Source organism: Lycorma delicatula, chromosome 2, assembly GCF_047948215.1.
Source record: "Lycorma delicatula isolate Av1 chromosome 2, ASM4794821v1, whole genome shotgun sequence".
In the NCBI taxonomy this organism is placed as follows: domain Eukaryota; kingdom Metazoa; phylum Arthropoda; class Insecta; order Hemiptera; family Fulgoridae; genus Lycorma; species Lycorma delicatula.
Window position 1 is genome coordinate 180,511,071 of NC_134456.1, and position 15,544 is coordinate 180,526,614.

The 15,544-nt window shown below is 29.6% G+C and overlaps 1 protein-coding gene across 1 annotated transcript in view; it reads right to left on the bottom strand.

The window, feature by feature from the left end:
• Positions 1-15,544, bottom strand: part of mib1 (E3 ubiquitin-protein ligase mind bomb 1) — a 276,457-nt gene that overhangs the window by 222,354 nt on the left and 38,559 nt on the right. Inside the window, exons 7-9 of the mRNA XM_075356782.1 lie at positions 14,338-14,512; positions 4,522-4,669; positions 1,489-1,730 (exon numbers count right to left, since the gene is read on the bottom strand). Coding sequence (XP_075212897.1) covers positions 1,489-1,730; positions 4,522-4,669; positions 14,338-14,512 — 565 coding nt within the window. The remainder of the gene's footprint in view (positions 1-1,488; positions 1,731-4,521; positions 4,670-14,337; positions 14,513-15,544) is intronic.

Here is a 15,544-nt window from a genome sequence, read left to right on the forward strand (position 1 = left end):
ATTGCTAAACATATTACTCAGTTTATTAAGACGCATTTATAATTGTAATATACATAACAAAACTTGGAAAAACTAAGACATTAGTGAAACCTCAGTCATGAAAAATAACTTTTGTTAAAAAAAAAGTTTACATGTTGACAAAATTAATAGTTTACAAGCTACATCTAAAATAATCAATGAGCCAAATTATCAGATTAATTTAAAAGAATAAACGTAGAATTGTCTCTTGGTTTAAATCTAGTCTAGTTGAATTAATTTTTTAAGTAAAAAATAAATGTCATAAAGTCATATGTAAGATTACATGCAACAGCAGTTTTAAAATACAGTAGAAAATAGGAAACAGACAACAAAAAAATTAGTAATTCATGCTCAACATGAAATACTAATGAAATCCTGACAAGATAGTATTTTACTATAAAAAAGAAGGAACCTTTCATTCATTATGGTGACATGTGGTATGGTGCTGAGCACTCCACAAGCCATCTGATGAACACAGTCATTGATTTATAAAAATGAAATGTAGAAATTTGTCTGTACATTAAATAAAATAAACTTTTTATATCTTAGAGCTATATATTGAAATTAAATTCTCATTATGCTTATGCTTTTTTTTCTCATTAACTGTTAAAGATCTTACAATAACTTGCAGAAGAGTCAGTACTCTAAATGTTTTCCTGGACTATGAAAAACAAATGCAACAAACTAAATTAAGATTTGCCAGAACCTGTAGGAAAAATAATTTGAGATTTTTCATGGGGGACTCTTTCCAATTTAATAAAACAATACTAAATGATTTACAAGCTTAAGATGTATTTAATAAAAACTTCAAGGAATAGAATTTTAAAAAAAAGTTTCAGAGGAAATTTTCTTTACCAGGCGACTCCTGTCAAAAAAAAACTAACAGCAAGCATGTGGAAAACTACTTAAAATTAACTCATAACACTTTCAAATCAGTGAAACATTCTATAATGGAAAAACCAATTTATACCTCATAAATTTATAAACATTATTTCCACTAAACATATGATTATATGGGTATTTTTTTCAGAATAAGAGATTTCACCAAGGTCCATTCTCTGCTTCCAACTGCCCATGATGGTTAATCCTCTCAAATCTACTAACACATACAGTTTTGCAGGTTAGCATTTATGATTACTGTGCTAGAGTATAGGTTCCCAGTGAAGAGAAATGCAAAACATATCTTCCATCCATAACTGGCCTGATTTCTCAAGCTAAATTAAGGCTCCCACACACTAACTACACATGGTGGTAGCTTTAAAATAAACCTATACACAAAATTAACACTACAATAAAAAATGTTTAATTAACTTGGATTCTTTTTAAAATTAATCATCTTAAAATTTATTTTAATTAACCATCTTTAAAACTGACAGAAATACTTGAAACAGTAGTAAGGTTGTTAAAAAATGAATAGCAATAAATTTATTTATACAAATAAATTCAAGTACATATATTAAATGTCTTTACCTCAATTTCAACATCAGCATTATATCTTAAAAGGATCTTAATTACTTCAAGATGTCCATTCTGACTTGCAGCTTGTAATGCCGTATGACCACTAAATACACAATTTACATCGGCATCCATTCTCTTTAATACTTCTTCACATTTCTGAGCATCACCATTAGCAGCAGACTTTACCAACTCCTCATTCACATCGCCAGAGACGTGTGTTTCAAACAGCTTCTTCAAAAGAGCACTTAGACGTTCTATAAAATATAAATAACATCAAGTTCATATAAACTGATTGAACTAAAGTATATTTTATAAAGTAAAAAAAACTTAAAAGTCTAAATAAACAGATAAAAGATAACAGCACATGTCGTATATAATTACTTTAGAGTATACAACCTCAATACAAGACAAAAGTTGATGAAGCTATGCAAAACAAGACATTCGATGAAATACGAATATTAATCTTAAAAACAAACAGAATAAAAAAGAATTTGTAAATTTTAACAATATAAAGTATGAAATATATCTCAATAAATATAATTTATCATTTCATTTTATCAACTACTCATTTGTTAATGGAATTTCATTAACGTCTTATTAACAGTATTAACTGGTCATGCTCGAATTATTAGCAATATTTTAACCCATTTACTTATTTAAAGAAAAAAAATATGGATGGGTATTTTTATAATTATTAATCTTTTTAAAGAAGTTTTTTCTATTATATGAACATAAACAGTTGCCTTCTCTAAATTTTCTTTAATATACGAAATACTGCTGCAATGGTTAATGGTTCTTGTTATCTTTCTCATAAAATAATTTTTTAGTTTATCTGGCACTATATAATCTGAATATCAGGCTATGGAGCCCAATCCAAATAGGGAGATTAAGTAGTTAGGACTGTTTTTAAAATTCCATTTTTGACTAGAACCACCTTAAAAGATACATAGTTTCTTTGTTAATAAGCGATTTTATTTTAATTTAAAAAATAAACATAGAAGTTCTTCTTCTCAGTCTGTATTTAGACTGATAATCAATTACGAACAATCAAAATGCATGTTTACTGTTATTTTTTGTTCGTAAATGGTTTTGGAGTGTTTTCTGTTCATTTATAAGCATTTTATTTGAAAAATTGTGGTATTGTACACCGAAAAAATTTATGAGGAAAATGTTAAAAGCATGAATATCTATTATATTAATCATTGTATATTAACAGTTTAACATTAAATCGTGAACACTATTATCCAAACAGATGGCAACATCCTCGTTATTTCACTTTATACATAGAACACACCAAATGTTTTAGCACCTGTAAATCAACACTAGCAATATAACTTCTGATCATCCTGGTATGATCAATCAGCTACCATTTTAGACTCCCATTTGTAGTGGTTTTCAGCGAATCTAGAAAATTATAGAATTAAAAATGAAATCTAAGAATGAAAATTTTCATCAAGATGTTGATATTACAAATTCTGCGTACTTCAAAAATTCATGCAATGCAAGGAAGTAAACAAAATTGAAAATATATGTTACATATGTACAAATGACACGTAATTTCCTGGCTATTAATACTTTCGCAATCCATTATTTCACTGCACATTAATAAAAACTTAAAATTTATTAAAAAAATGTTGTGGCTGTTGCACAAGAGTTGAGAAAGTACAAGATTGAGTTAACAGAAAAGACTGTTTAAGACTGTTTATAGCAGAAATTATATCAGAATACTTTACAGGGCAGAATATTTGCTTAGTCCCATAATTTCATGGAAAATTTAATTTCAATTTTCCCTGTAATAATAGAACCTGTGTAGCACAGAAATGCAAAGGATATTTCCAGTGTAAATAGAAGATTTTTGTCAAAAGTACAATACCATTCAAAAAATTATCAGTACTTAAAGTGTCAAAGTATGTAAAATTAATATTTTCTATGTTCCATTTACAGAACATATATATTATATGTGATAAAAAATAAATTTATTATGTCAAAGCTTAACAAACACAGCCTCTCGTAAATGATACTTGACATTACAATGTCAAGTATCAGAAATTTTGATCCTGAAGTGTATTACTAGTGCAATACTGTGTAATATACTAGTTGTGAATTAGTTGTGTAATAATAAAGAGGGTAATAATGAAATCACCTAGGTTATCTCAAATCTAATTTTCTTAGCAAACTTTAGATTGTAATAAGGAAATTAAAATTTCAGTTTTAAAACTGATTTTAAAATTTTAAATTTCACTGCTTTTAAAGCTGAAATTTCAAAGGTTTTACTGAATGTGCCATAATTGTTTTCTGCCTAAACCCTAAATAATGAAAGTGGTGGTACTTTAAAAAGCGTAAAATTTACTTTAAGAATATGAAATAAAATTAGTGGCTAATTTACGTTATTTATACTAGAATATAATTATTTACACAAGTCATAATGTACTAAAGCAATTCTAAGGTGAGTACAACTGATTTGTTTTAATTTGCAATTGTCTTCTAAGGTTAGTAAGAAAAAGCATTTGTACTGTTTTTGTAATTCTACTGATTCTTATAAATTTTTATTTAACTGACCACCGTATATCTCTGAATAAATATTGTGATTGATTTTTCACGTCTTTTCAGTGTCCAATCATTACTTTTATCCCATTCCTTTGTGCCCCAAAAGGTAATTATAATTTTATAATTAGATATATTTAACTTTTGACTTGCCTCTATTTAATACTGAATCAACAGGGAATGGTTTTTTTTTTTAAAAAGTGCATGAACTCTGACAAATAAGTAAAAGGTTTCTGTGTTTGTTTATAAGTTTCCAAGGCACTAACATGGACTTTTTCTGATTTAATAATATAGAAATTAAGTGTAATAAATTATTTGTATTCAAGATTTTTATATACTAAATAATAAAAAGCTTCAGTTAGAATTTTTTATAAGAAAATATAACTTACATGAATAATATATAATTTATAAATAGACAATAATATCCTTTTAATAATGTAAAGTTTACAAATTAAAAAATAGTATGAAGAGAATAAAAAAAAAATTTATACAAATTCTTACCACCACTGGAATTTCCAGGAACAGAGCCATCAGAAGATGCAACCTTTGTTACAGCGATCGGATTATAAGTCCAAAATGTACCACAAACTTCTACTTTTAAATCATTGTCATGGTATATCTGCTGTACTCTTCCAATTTTACCCAAGGTCTGAAAACAAACAATTATCAGCTTTAAAAAATACAAAAAGGAGTCTTCATATAATGGATTAAAGAATGGTACTGAAATCTACAACAAGGCTTCACAATGAAAGTAACTGTGACATCAAAGTACAAAACTTTGCACTCAGTATTCACATTAAGTCTTCTACAGTTTTAAATATTAACTTAAATTTGCAAAGTTCAGTAACATAATCTGGCCAGGTATCAGATACCCACATAGTTAATTAAAACTTTTTGAATATTGGAAATATGTTTCATTGGAATTGTAATATTGGGAAATTTATTCAGAAAATCTTATACTTTCTTATATCTTTAAAGATATATAATAATTTTTGGCAGATTTATGCATATTTGAACTAACAAATCATACTGATCTAAGCCTTCTTTAACTTTATCAGTCACTCACTGGAACAATGTCAGAACAAGAAGTGTCAAGTTGCTGTAGGAAAATAAAATTCCTCTTGTACAAAGAAGTAAAGCTTTATTGTAATCTCAAATAGATTTCAAACAGAGTCCAGAGGCAAATGTACACCACAAGTATGTATATCATGTGATTAGACAAAACAGTATTATAAAAGAAGAGTGTGTGGAAACTTAAACTAAAGTGTCCAGAAATACAGAACATCTGTTACTACATAACTGTTACTTTTCATTTTTGGTAATGAATCAAAGATTAATAAAATTATTATTGCCAGTCAGTAAATAATCGTAAAGTTTAGAATTATGTTGGAATGTTGAAAAAATACTGAACATGAAATTTCAGAACAAAGAAATGCCTGTAAGATGGGTTCTTCATCTCACAGCAGACCAAAAACAAAGACTGTTATTGACCATTACTCAACTTTAATGTTTTGAAAAAGGGAGCAAAGTTTTTAATTCATTATGCTGCTATAAAGCTTGGGTCCATTATTCCTTATTAATTTAAGAAATTACAGTAGAACCACAAATAGGGATTATCTTAACCAAATTATCCAAATTCCACTTCATCAAATCAAAGCAGAAAAAAATTGTTAATTTCTAGACAATAGGAAAAAATTATACTAACAAAAGTAAATTAAAATAAGCTTATGATGTGTTAGTTGTAACACATATTTTTACAGTTGTAAGATTATCTTTTTCAAGAGAGGAGGTTGAACATTGTTCCAATTTTTCTTATTTTCTTTAATTTAAATGCAGCTTCCATTACTGACAGAGAGGTAGAACATTACTAACTAGAAAATACAGTTCTTTCCTAGTTTTCCTGTAAGGGTAAAGTATTAGTTGGCATCTAGCAATGGCTAACTTTTAAGGGTTAAGTTAGTTGGCATCTATCAAAAAATATTCACTGGAAAAACATCACACATTGAAATTAATTAAGTCATTATTATAACCAAACAAATATTAAATCTATTAAAATACATGGATATTAGGGTTTGGAAAAAACTGTTCAAAAATAAGTAATGGAACGAGCACTATTTATGATTGGACACTCTCAACAAACTTTCACATGATGATTTCCAATAATTAGCTATATAAATAAATTAAACAATAAACAGCAAACATTTAATGAAAAACATAATTAATTATACTGTTACTTTGTATATATATCCAACAAGGCAAAAATAAATAATTACTTCAATGAAATCTGTGTTTCCAAATTTTCTATTTCTGAATTACTTTGGTCCCAATTAATTCTGATAACAGTAATGTGTAGTACAAACACACTGCTCTCTTACATAAAAAAAACAAAAACAATTTCTTCAGCAGCTAATAACAAAGCCTCTCAGTTTTTTGAAGTTTAAGTGATCTATTTCACCTAGACTTCCTTAACATACAAAAAAAATGTACTGTGAAATATTATTCGACTTTGTTCTAAAAGAAAATGGAAACCAAAAATGATTCCATACATAGAGCCCCAATATCTAGTTTTTTCATTAATATGTGATAGTTTCTAATAATGTTGTAAATAAATTTAAAGAAACAAATTTGTATTTATATTTGAATCAACCTTGATTTTTAACCTAGAATTGTAATGCTGGTTTTACACACATAAATGGTAATGCGTAGTCTCTAAGGCTACAGATGTAAAAAAATAGAAAAAATTATTCAAGAACTAAAAAAAAAATGTTAATATACATTTTTTTAAATGTGTTTATGTATTTTTGTTCATTTACAACTTTTCTGTGCACTATACACATATCATTCCTCAGTGCTCCGTGCAAACATGTTTTCTACATTTTTTTGCAACAGAAAAGTGTTATTCTTCGCTTCTTAGCAGAGAAAAAAATCCACATTTTTTTTAGATACAACTTCTTGATGATCATTATCAGCTTGAAAAGTCGATGGACAACATCATTGATATTTCACTAGACAGTCCTTGATAAGTTAAGCATCTTTTGGCTCTCTTGAAAGTTTGGAATGGTAAAATCCATGCTGATTTTCTTTGCAAACACTCTTCTTGCCATTGGCTTTATCTTGTTTTTGACTGCTTGATATACATATACCACAAAAGACTTGATTAGAATACTGTTCAGCATTTCATAAAAAATACAAACTATCTTGCTCATCACAGTCCTCCCTCTCAAGTTGAGAAAACACTTCATTTATTTCCAAACTAGTATTTAGTCTGTCACCGTTGTCACTAGACATATTTATAAACTTAAAACTTACAAAAACTAATAAAATATCAAATAAAAACTACTGTTCGTATATTTATGCTAATAAGAAAAAACTAACGTAAATGGTAACATGTAGTCTGTCACATGATGATGGCCTCAGTGAACAAAGAAAAAAGGTAGAAATGGTGACTGATTTTGACCTTGAAGAGGGAAGGGAAGGTATAAAACAAATAGCAATACCCCTGTATGACAGGAAATCTACATCAGTCACATTAAAAGAAATGACTTAAATCTTATTTATATTGCACAGTAACAGTTAGAAAAAAATCAAACAAATAAACATAAGAAATAAATTAATTTTTACATCAACTTTATTCTTTCATTACATATCTCTAATACTATATTTTGAACAAGAAAACAGTGAAGAACCAATTACAAAAAAATTAGGTAATCATAACTATAAAAACAATCAGTAGTAGATTGAGGAATTAGTACATAATGAATAAATAAATGTTAGTGGAGAAATAATAATTATTAATTAATAAACAAACAGTGCTTATAAAACAAGTTTATAAAAAATCATTATAAAGTTATTTTTTTATTCAGAAAAGAAACCACTGAGAAGAGTAGTAACGTACGGTTTTTTTCAGTAGTTACTGTAAAAGGTTTATATTTATAATAAAAAATTTTTCATTACAAATGTTAATAAATAAATTGATGGAGCAGCAATGAAAAACTGCCCGATTAAACTCTAGGCTATCTTTTAATGAACAATGTAAAAATTAAACTTAAAAGAGATCCTCACTAATTTCCATAAGTTTTGATGAGATATGTGAATAATGTTTTTGCCATTTTTGATAATTAATTCTTATCACATTAAAAATTTTGTTAAAATCAAATTAGCAAAAACAGGAAATTATCTATGAAACTGAAGGTAAGCAATGTTATCATTTTTTGACTTAAAATTATTAAAATCACTTTTTATATTTACAGAAAAGGTACACATATACAAACTGATATATATCACCAATCGCTCTAACATACAATGCAACATAGGTAACAGCTTCCACTGAGCTGAAGCAGTGTATTATACAACCTTTCACAACAGAGAGAGGTGCAATAATTTATTGTTTTAACTATCTGTCTTTTCAGAGCAGTGATTCATTTAAACCACCTGAGGTACAAGAATCATCAATCAGAATTCCTTGCTGACACATGACTATATATTTAGCTCAATAAAGGCAACAGAAAACCACTTCACTCCTTAGTTTGACAAGTCTGGCACCCTATGCTTGTTATTCTTAAAGATGGCCAAGTCATTTTTTTATTCACTTTTGTGACTCATTTCAGGGAGTTACAACCGTTACAAGTAAGGGACATAATACATAAATATCACCAGATCTGGAACTTTATAGCACAGAAACAAATTTTATTAAGGATACAATTGAGTTTAATGGTTTTACTAGAAGGACCACTAGCCACATGCTCAAAAAACTGACAAAAATAATTAGTAAATACAGGTGGGACAGTAAAAATGCACATTTCTCAGAAGCTTGTATTGCGGGGGAAGCTGGCAGTGATCTTAGGTTCTACGTATTTGGGAGTTTAGTAACCGTGCAGCACTGGACTGGTGAATGACACAGTTTTACTGTTACAATGTATTTACAAAATGGTTGAAGTTATGTCCATGAAAAACATGAATTCCACCTAAATTTTCACCTTCCGTCTTGTGCTCTTGTTCCAAGTTGCCATTTCTGTTTGGGCTAACAACTTAAAAACAATGGGTCAAACAACAACAAAAACAGATGGTAGTGCAAGAACTGTTAGGACTGCCAAGAATGTGGAGGCTATATGACTAGCGATTATAAGGAAGCCGCCAAAGATCTGCGAGGTGCCATAGCATTGCTCTTGGATTCTTGACTCAACAGTAAGGAGAACTTTGCACAACTTGCACCTACACCTATATAAAATGCAAACAGTCCATGCTTGAACCTTGAAGATTATCCTATCCACACTGGTTTTGGTGAGCATGTTACAGCTGCTTGAAGATGTCCCACAGCTCATCGATAATAATCTATGGATGAGTGATGAAGTTCATTTCCACTTCAGTGGATATGTTAATTAACACAATTTTTGCTATTGGACTGCTGCCAACTGTCAACAACTTCATAAACTGCCTTTCCATTCAGCCAAAGTTAAAATCTGGTGTGCGATCTCATCAAATGGAATAATTCATGCATTTTTTTTTTTTTTTTTTATGATGATGACCATGCAGTTACACTAACATCAGCACACTATGTTCAAATGCTGGAAACCTTCCTTGTTCCAAAACTTCAATAATTTCCTGTGAATGAGAACACTCATTTCTAACAAGATGGAGCAACTAGTCACACAGCCAGGGTGAACCGTATGATGAAACACCTTTTCCCAAACCACCTGATTAGTAGGAATGGAGATGTTTAGTGACCTCCATGATTGTCAGACAGAACTCTTGTGATTCCTTTTTAAGGAGGTATCTCAATTCGAAGATTTTTGAGACACAATCAGCAATAATACAGGAATTAAAATTGCAGATTAAAGAAGTTCTAGCAATAACATTGGTGGTACTATGACGTGTTAGTGAGAATTTCTGTATGAGACTCAGACAACGTGTACAAAATTTACCAACTTCCTGCAGTGATATTCAAAAAGTGAAGTTTTTTCACTAATTTCCACTTGTGCTCTTAACATTTGTTGCAATAAATGAAAAAAAAATTTTCATACATTTTTTTAAATATCTATAAAAGGTGCGCTTTGACTGCCCCACCCTGTAAAACCACAAAAAAAACTTATTTCAAAATAATACAGAGAAATTGGATTAAGAATGGAAAATTATATAGCATATTACCCTTGATATAGGAGTACGGTAAAAAGCATATTTAGAAATAACAATTTTAACATTTCTGTGGCTACAACTAGAAAAGATTATAAGGAACGATCAGACGTATATAACCTGCTGATTTTGGGCAATAATTATAATTAAGGATACATAAGGCAAACTAAAAAATTGAAAATCGATTAATAAACGTTTGCCACAGCCCAACATTTGTTTAGAAACTGGTCCCAATTTAGTTTACTACAAAGTTTTAAAAAAAGTCCACAATAAAGATAAATTAGATAGCTGGGTAATTTACATTATCAAGAATTATGAAACTACAACTTTCAATGACAACAGAGAATCAAAACCTAATACCATTTTTAACTTATTAAAAATCTTACTGTGACATTTTCCTATCAAATTAAATGATTAATTCTTTTCTTATATATTGTTCATAGGAGGGGAATATTTATTTGATTACTTTAATCCTTTGAAGACTACTTGACAATCTTTTGTCAGGTTCAGTTTTATGTTAAAAAGACCAAATGGTGATTTTTTGTCAATCTCATTTTATGTCAGAAAGATGATTTGGCAAATTCATCAGTGTCAAAATGAGGTTAGCACTGATTACAAGTTTGGTTGGCATCCGCTTATGAGAGGTTACGTTTGTTATTGTTTAAAGTCGCATGTGATATCACAATTAATATTCAGATGGTAAACAAAAATTATTATTTTGACAGTTTATGATTTCTTTTTTTTTAGAGCATATTTAATCATGTTTATTGTGTAATACATAAATATCATTTATAATGGTTTGAATTGGTCGTTAAATCATAGATCATTCGGAATGAAAAGGAATGCTTTATTTTATTTATTTCAGTTTTTTAAAATACTGTATTTACTAGTGTGTTGCAAAGTACATAGATGAGCCAAGAACATTGTGCATTTATCATTGTTTTTAGTTGTTTGTGATATTCAGATCGTAACACTACTTATTTCATCTTAGTGTTTTGTTTTATTTTTTTCTGACAATACTTATTAGCGAGTTACTATAATATGCAAAATGAGCAGTGGATTTCGAACACAGAATGAAATTGATCGGGAATGGTCAATCTGATAGTGATTTGTGTACTAACAGTTCTAGCCTAAATTTAACTAAACTTTTATCAATTTCTTGCCAAAAACCATGAAATTTTCAGGTTTAACACAAAGTATGACAATTCTAAAAATCATGATTCCCATGGTAAAATTGTTTCTTGAGTTTGAGTTAATCTTCAAACTCATTTTTTTTGGTTTTTTATTTCTGTTTTTGGGTTCTTTAATCTTTAGAAAAATTTTTGAATAAGATATGACCACAAAAAACATTTCTAGTTGATAGTGCATTGGTTTTCGTTTTCCTACAATTAAAAAAAAAACTGCTACAAAATATTGGTAATAAAAATTTTTATAAATTTTTTACAAATAGTCAATATAAGCATTGTATCATTTTTTACCAACAATAATATAAATATGCGATTTTTTTTTTAACAATCTCTAAAGAAGGTCTGATATTCAAAGGGATAAGATTCATTATCCCTCTGTCTTTCATGAGATTAATTTTTATTTTATCCAGCACTGCATAAGTAAGACTGACAATCAGAGTTGTAAGTTTCAGCCAGTTTGACTATTTTAAAAACTTTACATTTTCAAATGGGTTTGCCTAAAAAAATACCTCTTACTTTTTTGGTCAACAGTTGTTTTTTAATTTGGTCAAAGTTGTTTTTTCTATAAATAACAATGCTCAGTTTTGTAGTTTTTCATACATACTACTTAATTGTTAAATAACTATTTAATTGTCATTTCTTTATTATGATTTTCACATTTATTATTTTATATATATATATATATATATATTTCTCATTTCATTTTTTTTATAGTTTTTTTAGTCTAGTTTTTATCAGTTTGTTTTGAGCATTTTCTTATTTTCCAGTTTATTTCAGTAATTATTTAACAGAGCTTTTTCTTTGTCTCAAGCATTACCTGAAATAGCAGTGGAATTATCAGACTAATTCGAGATCTTTTGTCCATGATGATCATGGTGAAAATTGTAAGAAAGGTATAAATTGTTAATACAAACTGAACCATACATATTTTAAAATAATACTTTTAAAATTGTGGCAAAGGTTTCAATTGCTTTTTTGTTCTTCAGTGATTGGTAAAGCTGTTTCTGCTGTTCTCCATTCTGGAGGAAGCAGATGTTACTTCAGTGAACTAGGACAGGATATATTAGGATGTGATACTAATATATTCAGGATATAATCAATTCTTGTGTTAGGTTTAAACAATAACAATAACATCAACCCCCAGAGTCGTTTCAATCAATCACCAGAGTGAAAGCAGCACCAGTCATTGAAGATTGCTGAAAAAGCAAATATAATGTTTTTCTTAATTCAGTTAAAAAACTAAACATTGTAAAGGGTCCGACATATAAACCTAACGATTTTTGAGGGATAATAATTAAACTATGTTTCATACTATTAAAACATTTAATATATCAAATTAAAGATCAATTTTTGCAATTTATAATGAATTACATAGATTTTTTTTTATTTGAATATTATGTCGTCCAAATGTTTTCCATTACTCCTCACACACTCACTTAACCTCATTCTAAAATTTGACATTGCTCGCTCAATCATCACTTGTGGAACTGCTTCAATTTCTCGTTGAATGGCCTCCTTGAGTTCTGCAATTGACTGTGGTTGACTACTGAAGACTTTATGTTTGAGATACCCCACAGAAAAAAATCACAAACAGTCAGATCAGGTGAACGCATTGGCCAAGGAATGTCGCCAAATCGGGAAATCAAACGTCCAGGAAAGGTTTCTCGCAGAACATCCATTGCGATTCTCACCATATGGGCGGTGGCACCATCCTGTTGAAACAAAATTTCATGTCCTTGAAAGTCATTTAGTTTTGGTCACAGAAATTCTTTCAACATGTTTACGTATCGATGAGATGTTACTGTTAATCTGCGATATTTAACTCCTCAAAAAAATATGGGCCAAATAACAAATCCAAATAACAGTAATTTTGTTTATTCACAAATCCTGGCAGATGAAAATGTGCCTCGTCACTTAAAAGAATGGCATCCTGGTGGACATTTTCAAGGATGACCTCGCAAGCTGCTTTGCGAGACGCCCAATCATTTGCATTAAGTTGCTACACTAACATCATCTTATACGGATGGAATTTCAGGTCGGCATGAAGAATTCGTCGTACACTTCGATCAGAAATGGCTAGCGCAGCAGCATGTCTCGCTGCTGAACGTTGTGGAGACTGCGTAACAGCAAACCTTACAGCGTTAATGGTTTCCGGCTGTTTTCGTCTTGTTGGTTTCATTTTTAAAGCAGAAGATGTGTTCCTAAAATTCTTCACCCACAACAATATCGTATTCCTACTAGGAACAGATGCGTGTCAATTTAAATTGAAATGTCTGTGAAATCAACGCTGTGTTACAATAACAGTCATTATTTTTAAAATAGGATTTAATCACAAACGCTTGTTGTTCACCCGACCATGACTTACTGGCTACTGAAATAGCATGAATAGACCTGTCGATGTACAACACTCCCGCCTTCTCATTGACAGTGGTGCCAACATAACAATTACTGCAAAATCATCAGATTTATATGCCGGACCCTGTATAAGAATATTTTTGGTTTAGCTGTCATTAAAGATTAATAGTTTTATATAATAAAATTAGGTTAGTCATATTTTTCTAGTACAAGGTTCAAATTTTAAGGGTTTTCACAACTTTTTCCAGAGATTTTAAATTTTTACAAAAAAAATACACATCACTAAATACATTTTATATACAAATAATTAAATGTAAATTTACAGTTCTTATCAATTTATTTATAAATAAATAAGCAAAATAAACATAAGTAATTCCATTCACTTTCATTCAAACACATTGGCTAACTGATTTTGATAAACTGGCTGCCACTTTGGATAAAATGGGCATTTTTTTTTTTTTTAGCTTAACAATATGACGTAAGCTTCTGAGCAGTTACATGATCTACAGCCAACATTTATTTTCCTTTGTTGAAATAACTGAAATCACGCATATGCAACAATTTGAAAATACTAAAATAGTTATACTTTTAAAATAGTTATTATAAAGCATATTTTAAGTTAAATACTGTTTTAAAATATACATACAGGTGCCATTGCTTCAGCCCATTCACCATGACCTCGCTGTAATATTTTGATTCTCTCTAAATCATTGCATATTTGTACAAGATCTCCAACAGCAAACTGCTGCTGGCTTTCACCAGCACCTGTACTAACAGCTGGTACAGTCAATTTTGTTAAAACTGCTGGGTTAAATGTCCACCTGAAACAGCAAACTATTTATTCACTACTTTCCTAAGTAAAATGTGTAATGTAATAAAGTAAATTTCATATGGATAAATGCATATTAATTTAAGGAACAGAGTAAATCTGCATTACAACAATTCTACCAGTCCTGAAGTAGTCCTGTTAAACATTCACTGGTTTGTTTAGAACCCAGTTCTCCGTTCTGGGGTAGGATATTACAAATCATTCAGAAGATAAGTGAACTACGATGATTCACATTGGATGTTATGAACACCAACACAATATACAGTGACAGAAATAAATACAGCAGTTATGTAAAACTTAAGAGAAGTTTCTCATTCAGAACTTAGTCTATTCATAACACAATACATGCCAAAGTATGAGAGAGAGATTCTAGTTACTTCAGAAAGCAACACTTAGATAAAGAATTCAGACAAATAAGAAAATCAGAAAGAAAAAATTAGACAAGCAAATGAGATGCAGAATTATTGAAAAATTAACTGCATACTAAGCTTTGCCCAAATGATGTTGACAGATGAAATTGGCTGAAATTTTAACTGAGGTAGTGTTAGTACTCATTTGTTAAAATCTAATAATTTGTTCATGCTTTAAGCAGATGTAAGGAGCAAGACAGATTTAGATAGAAAATTTATTTTTACATTAACACTAAGAAATTGTTTAATTTGAATCTGGATAAAGTATAAATCATCCTGCAAATTTTAAAAGACAGGTGTGTCATTCACAAATGATTTCTTAACAGGCAGGCAAACTTCGAATTTTAAATTTGTAGATTTTAGGAGGCCCAGGTTTACAAGAGAGTAGAGCTAGGGATGATCACTTATAGAGGTGCTTAATTAGAGTATTTAATACTTTTGAAGTGAAGCTTCTTAATGCAGGCTTCGGGAAGGGAAGTCAACTGAGAAAAAACGAGCGTCACGAAAATGAATCATCCGCTAGCCGATTCCATCATTATGCCTACCGCGTGTGATGCAATACAGCATCACACGCGGTAGGCATAATGACAGAATATACTATATGGCTGACCATA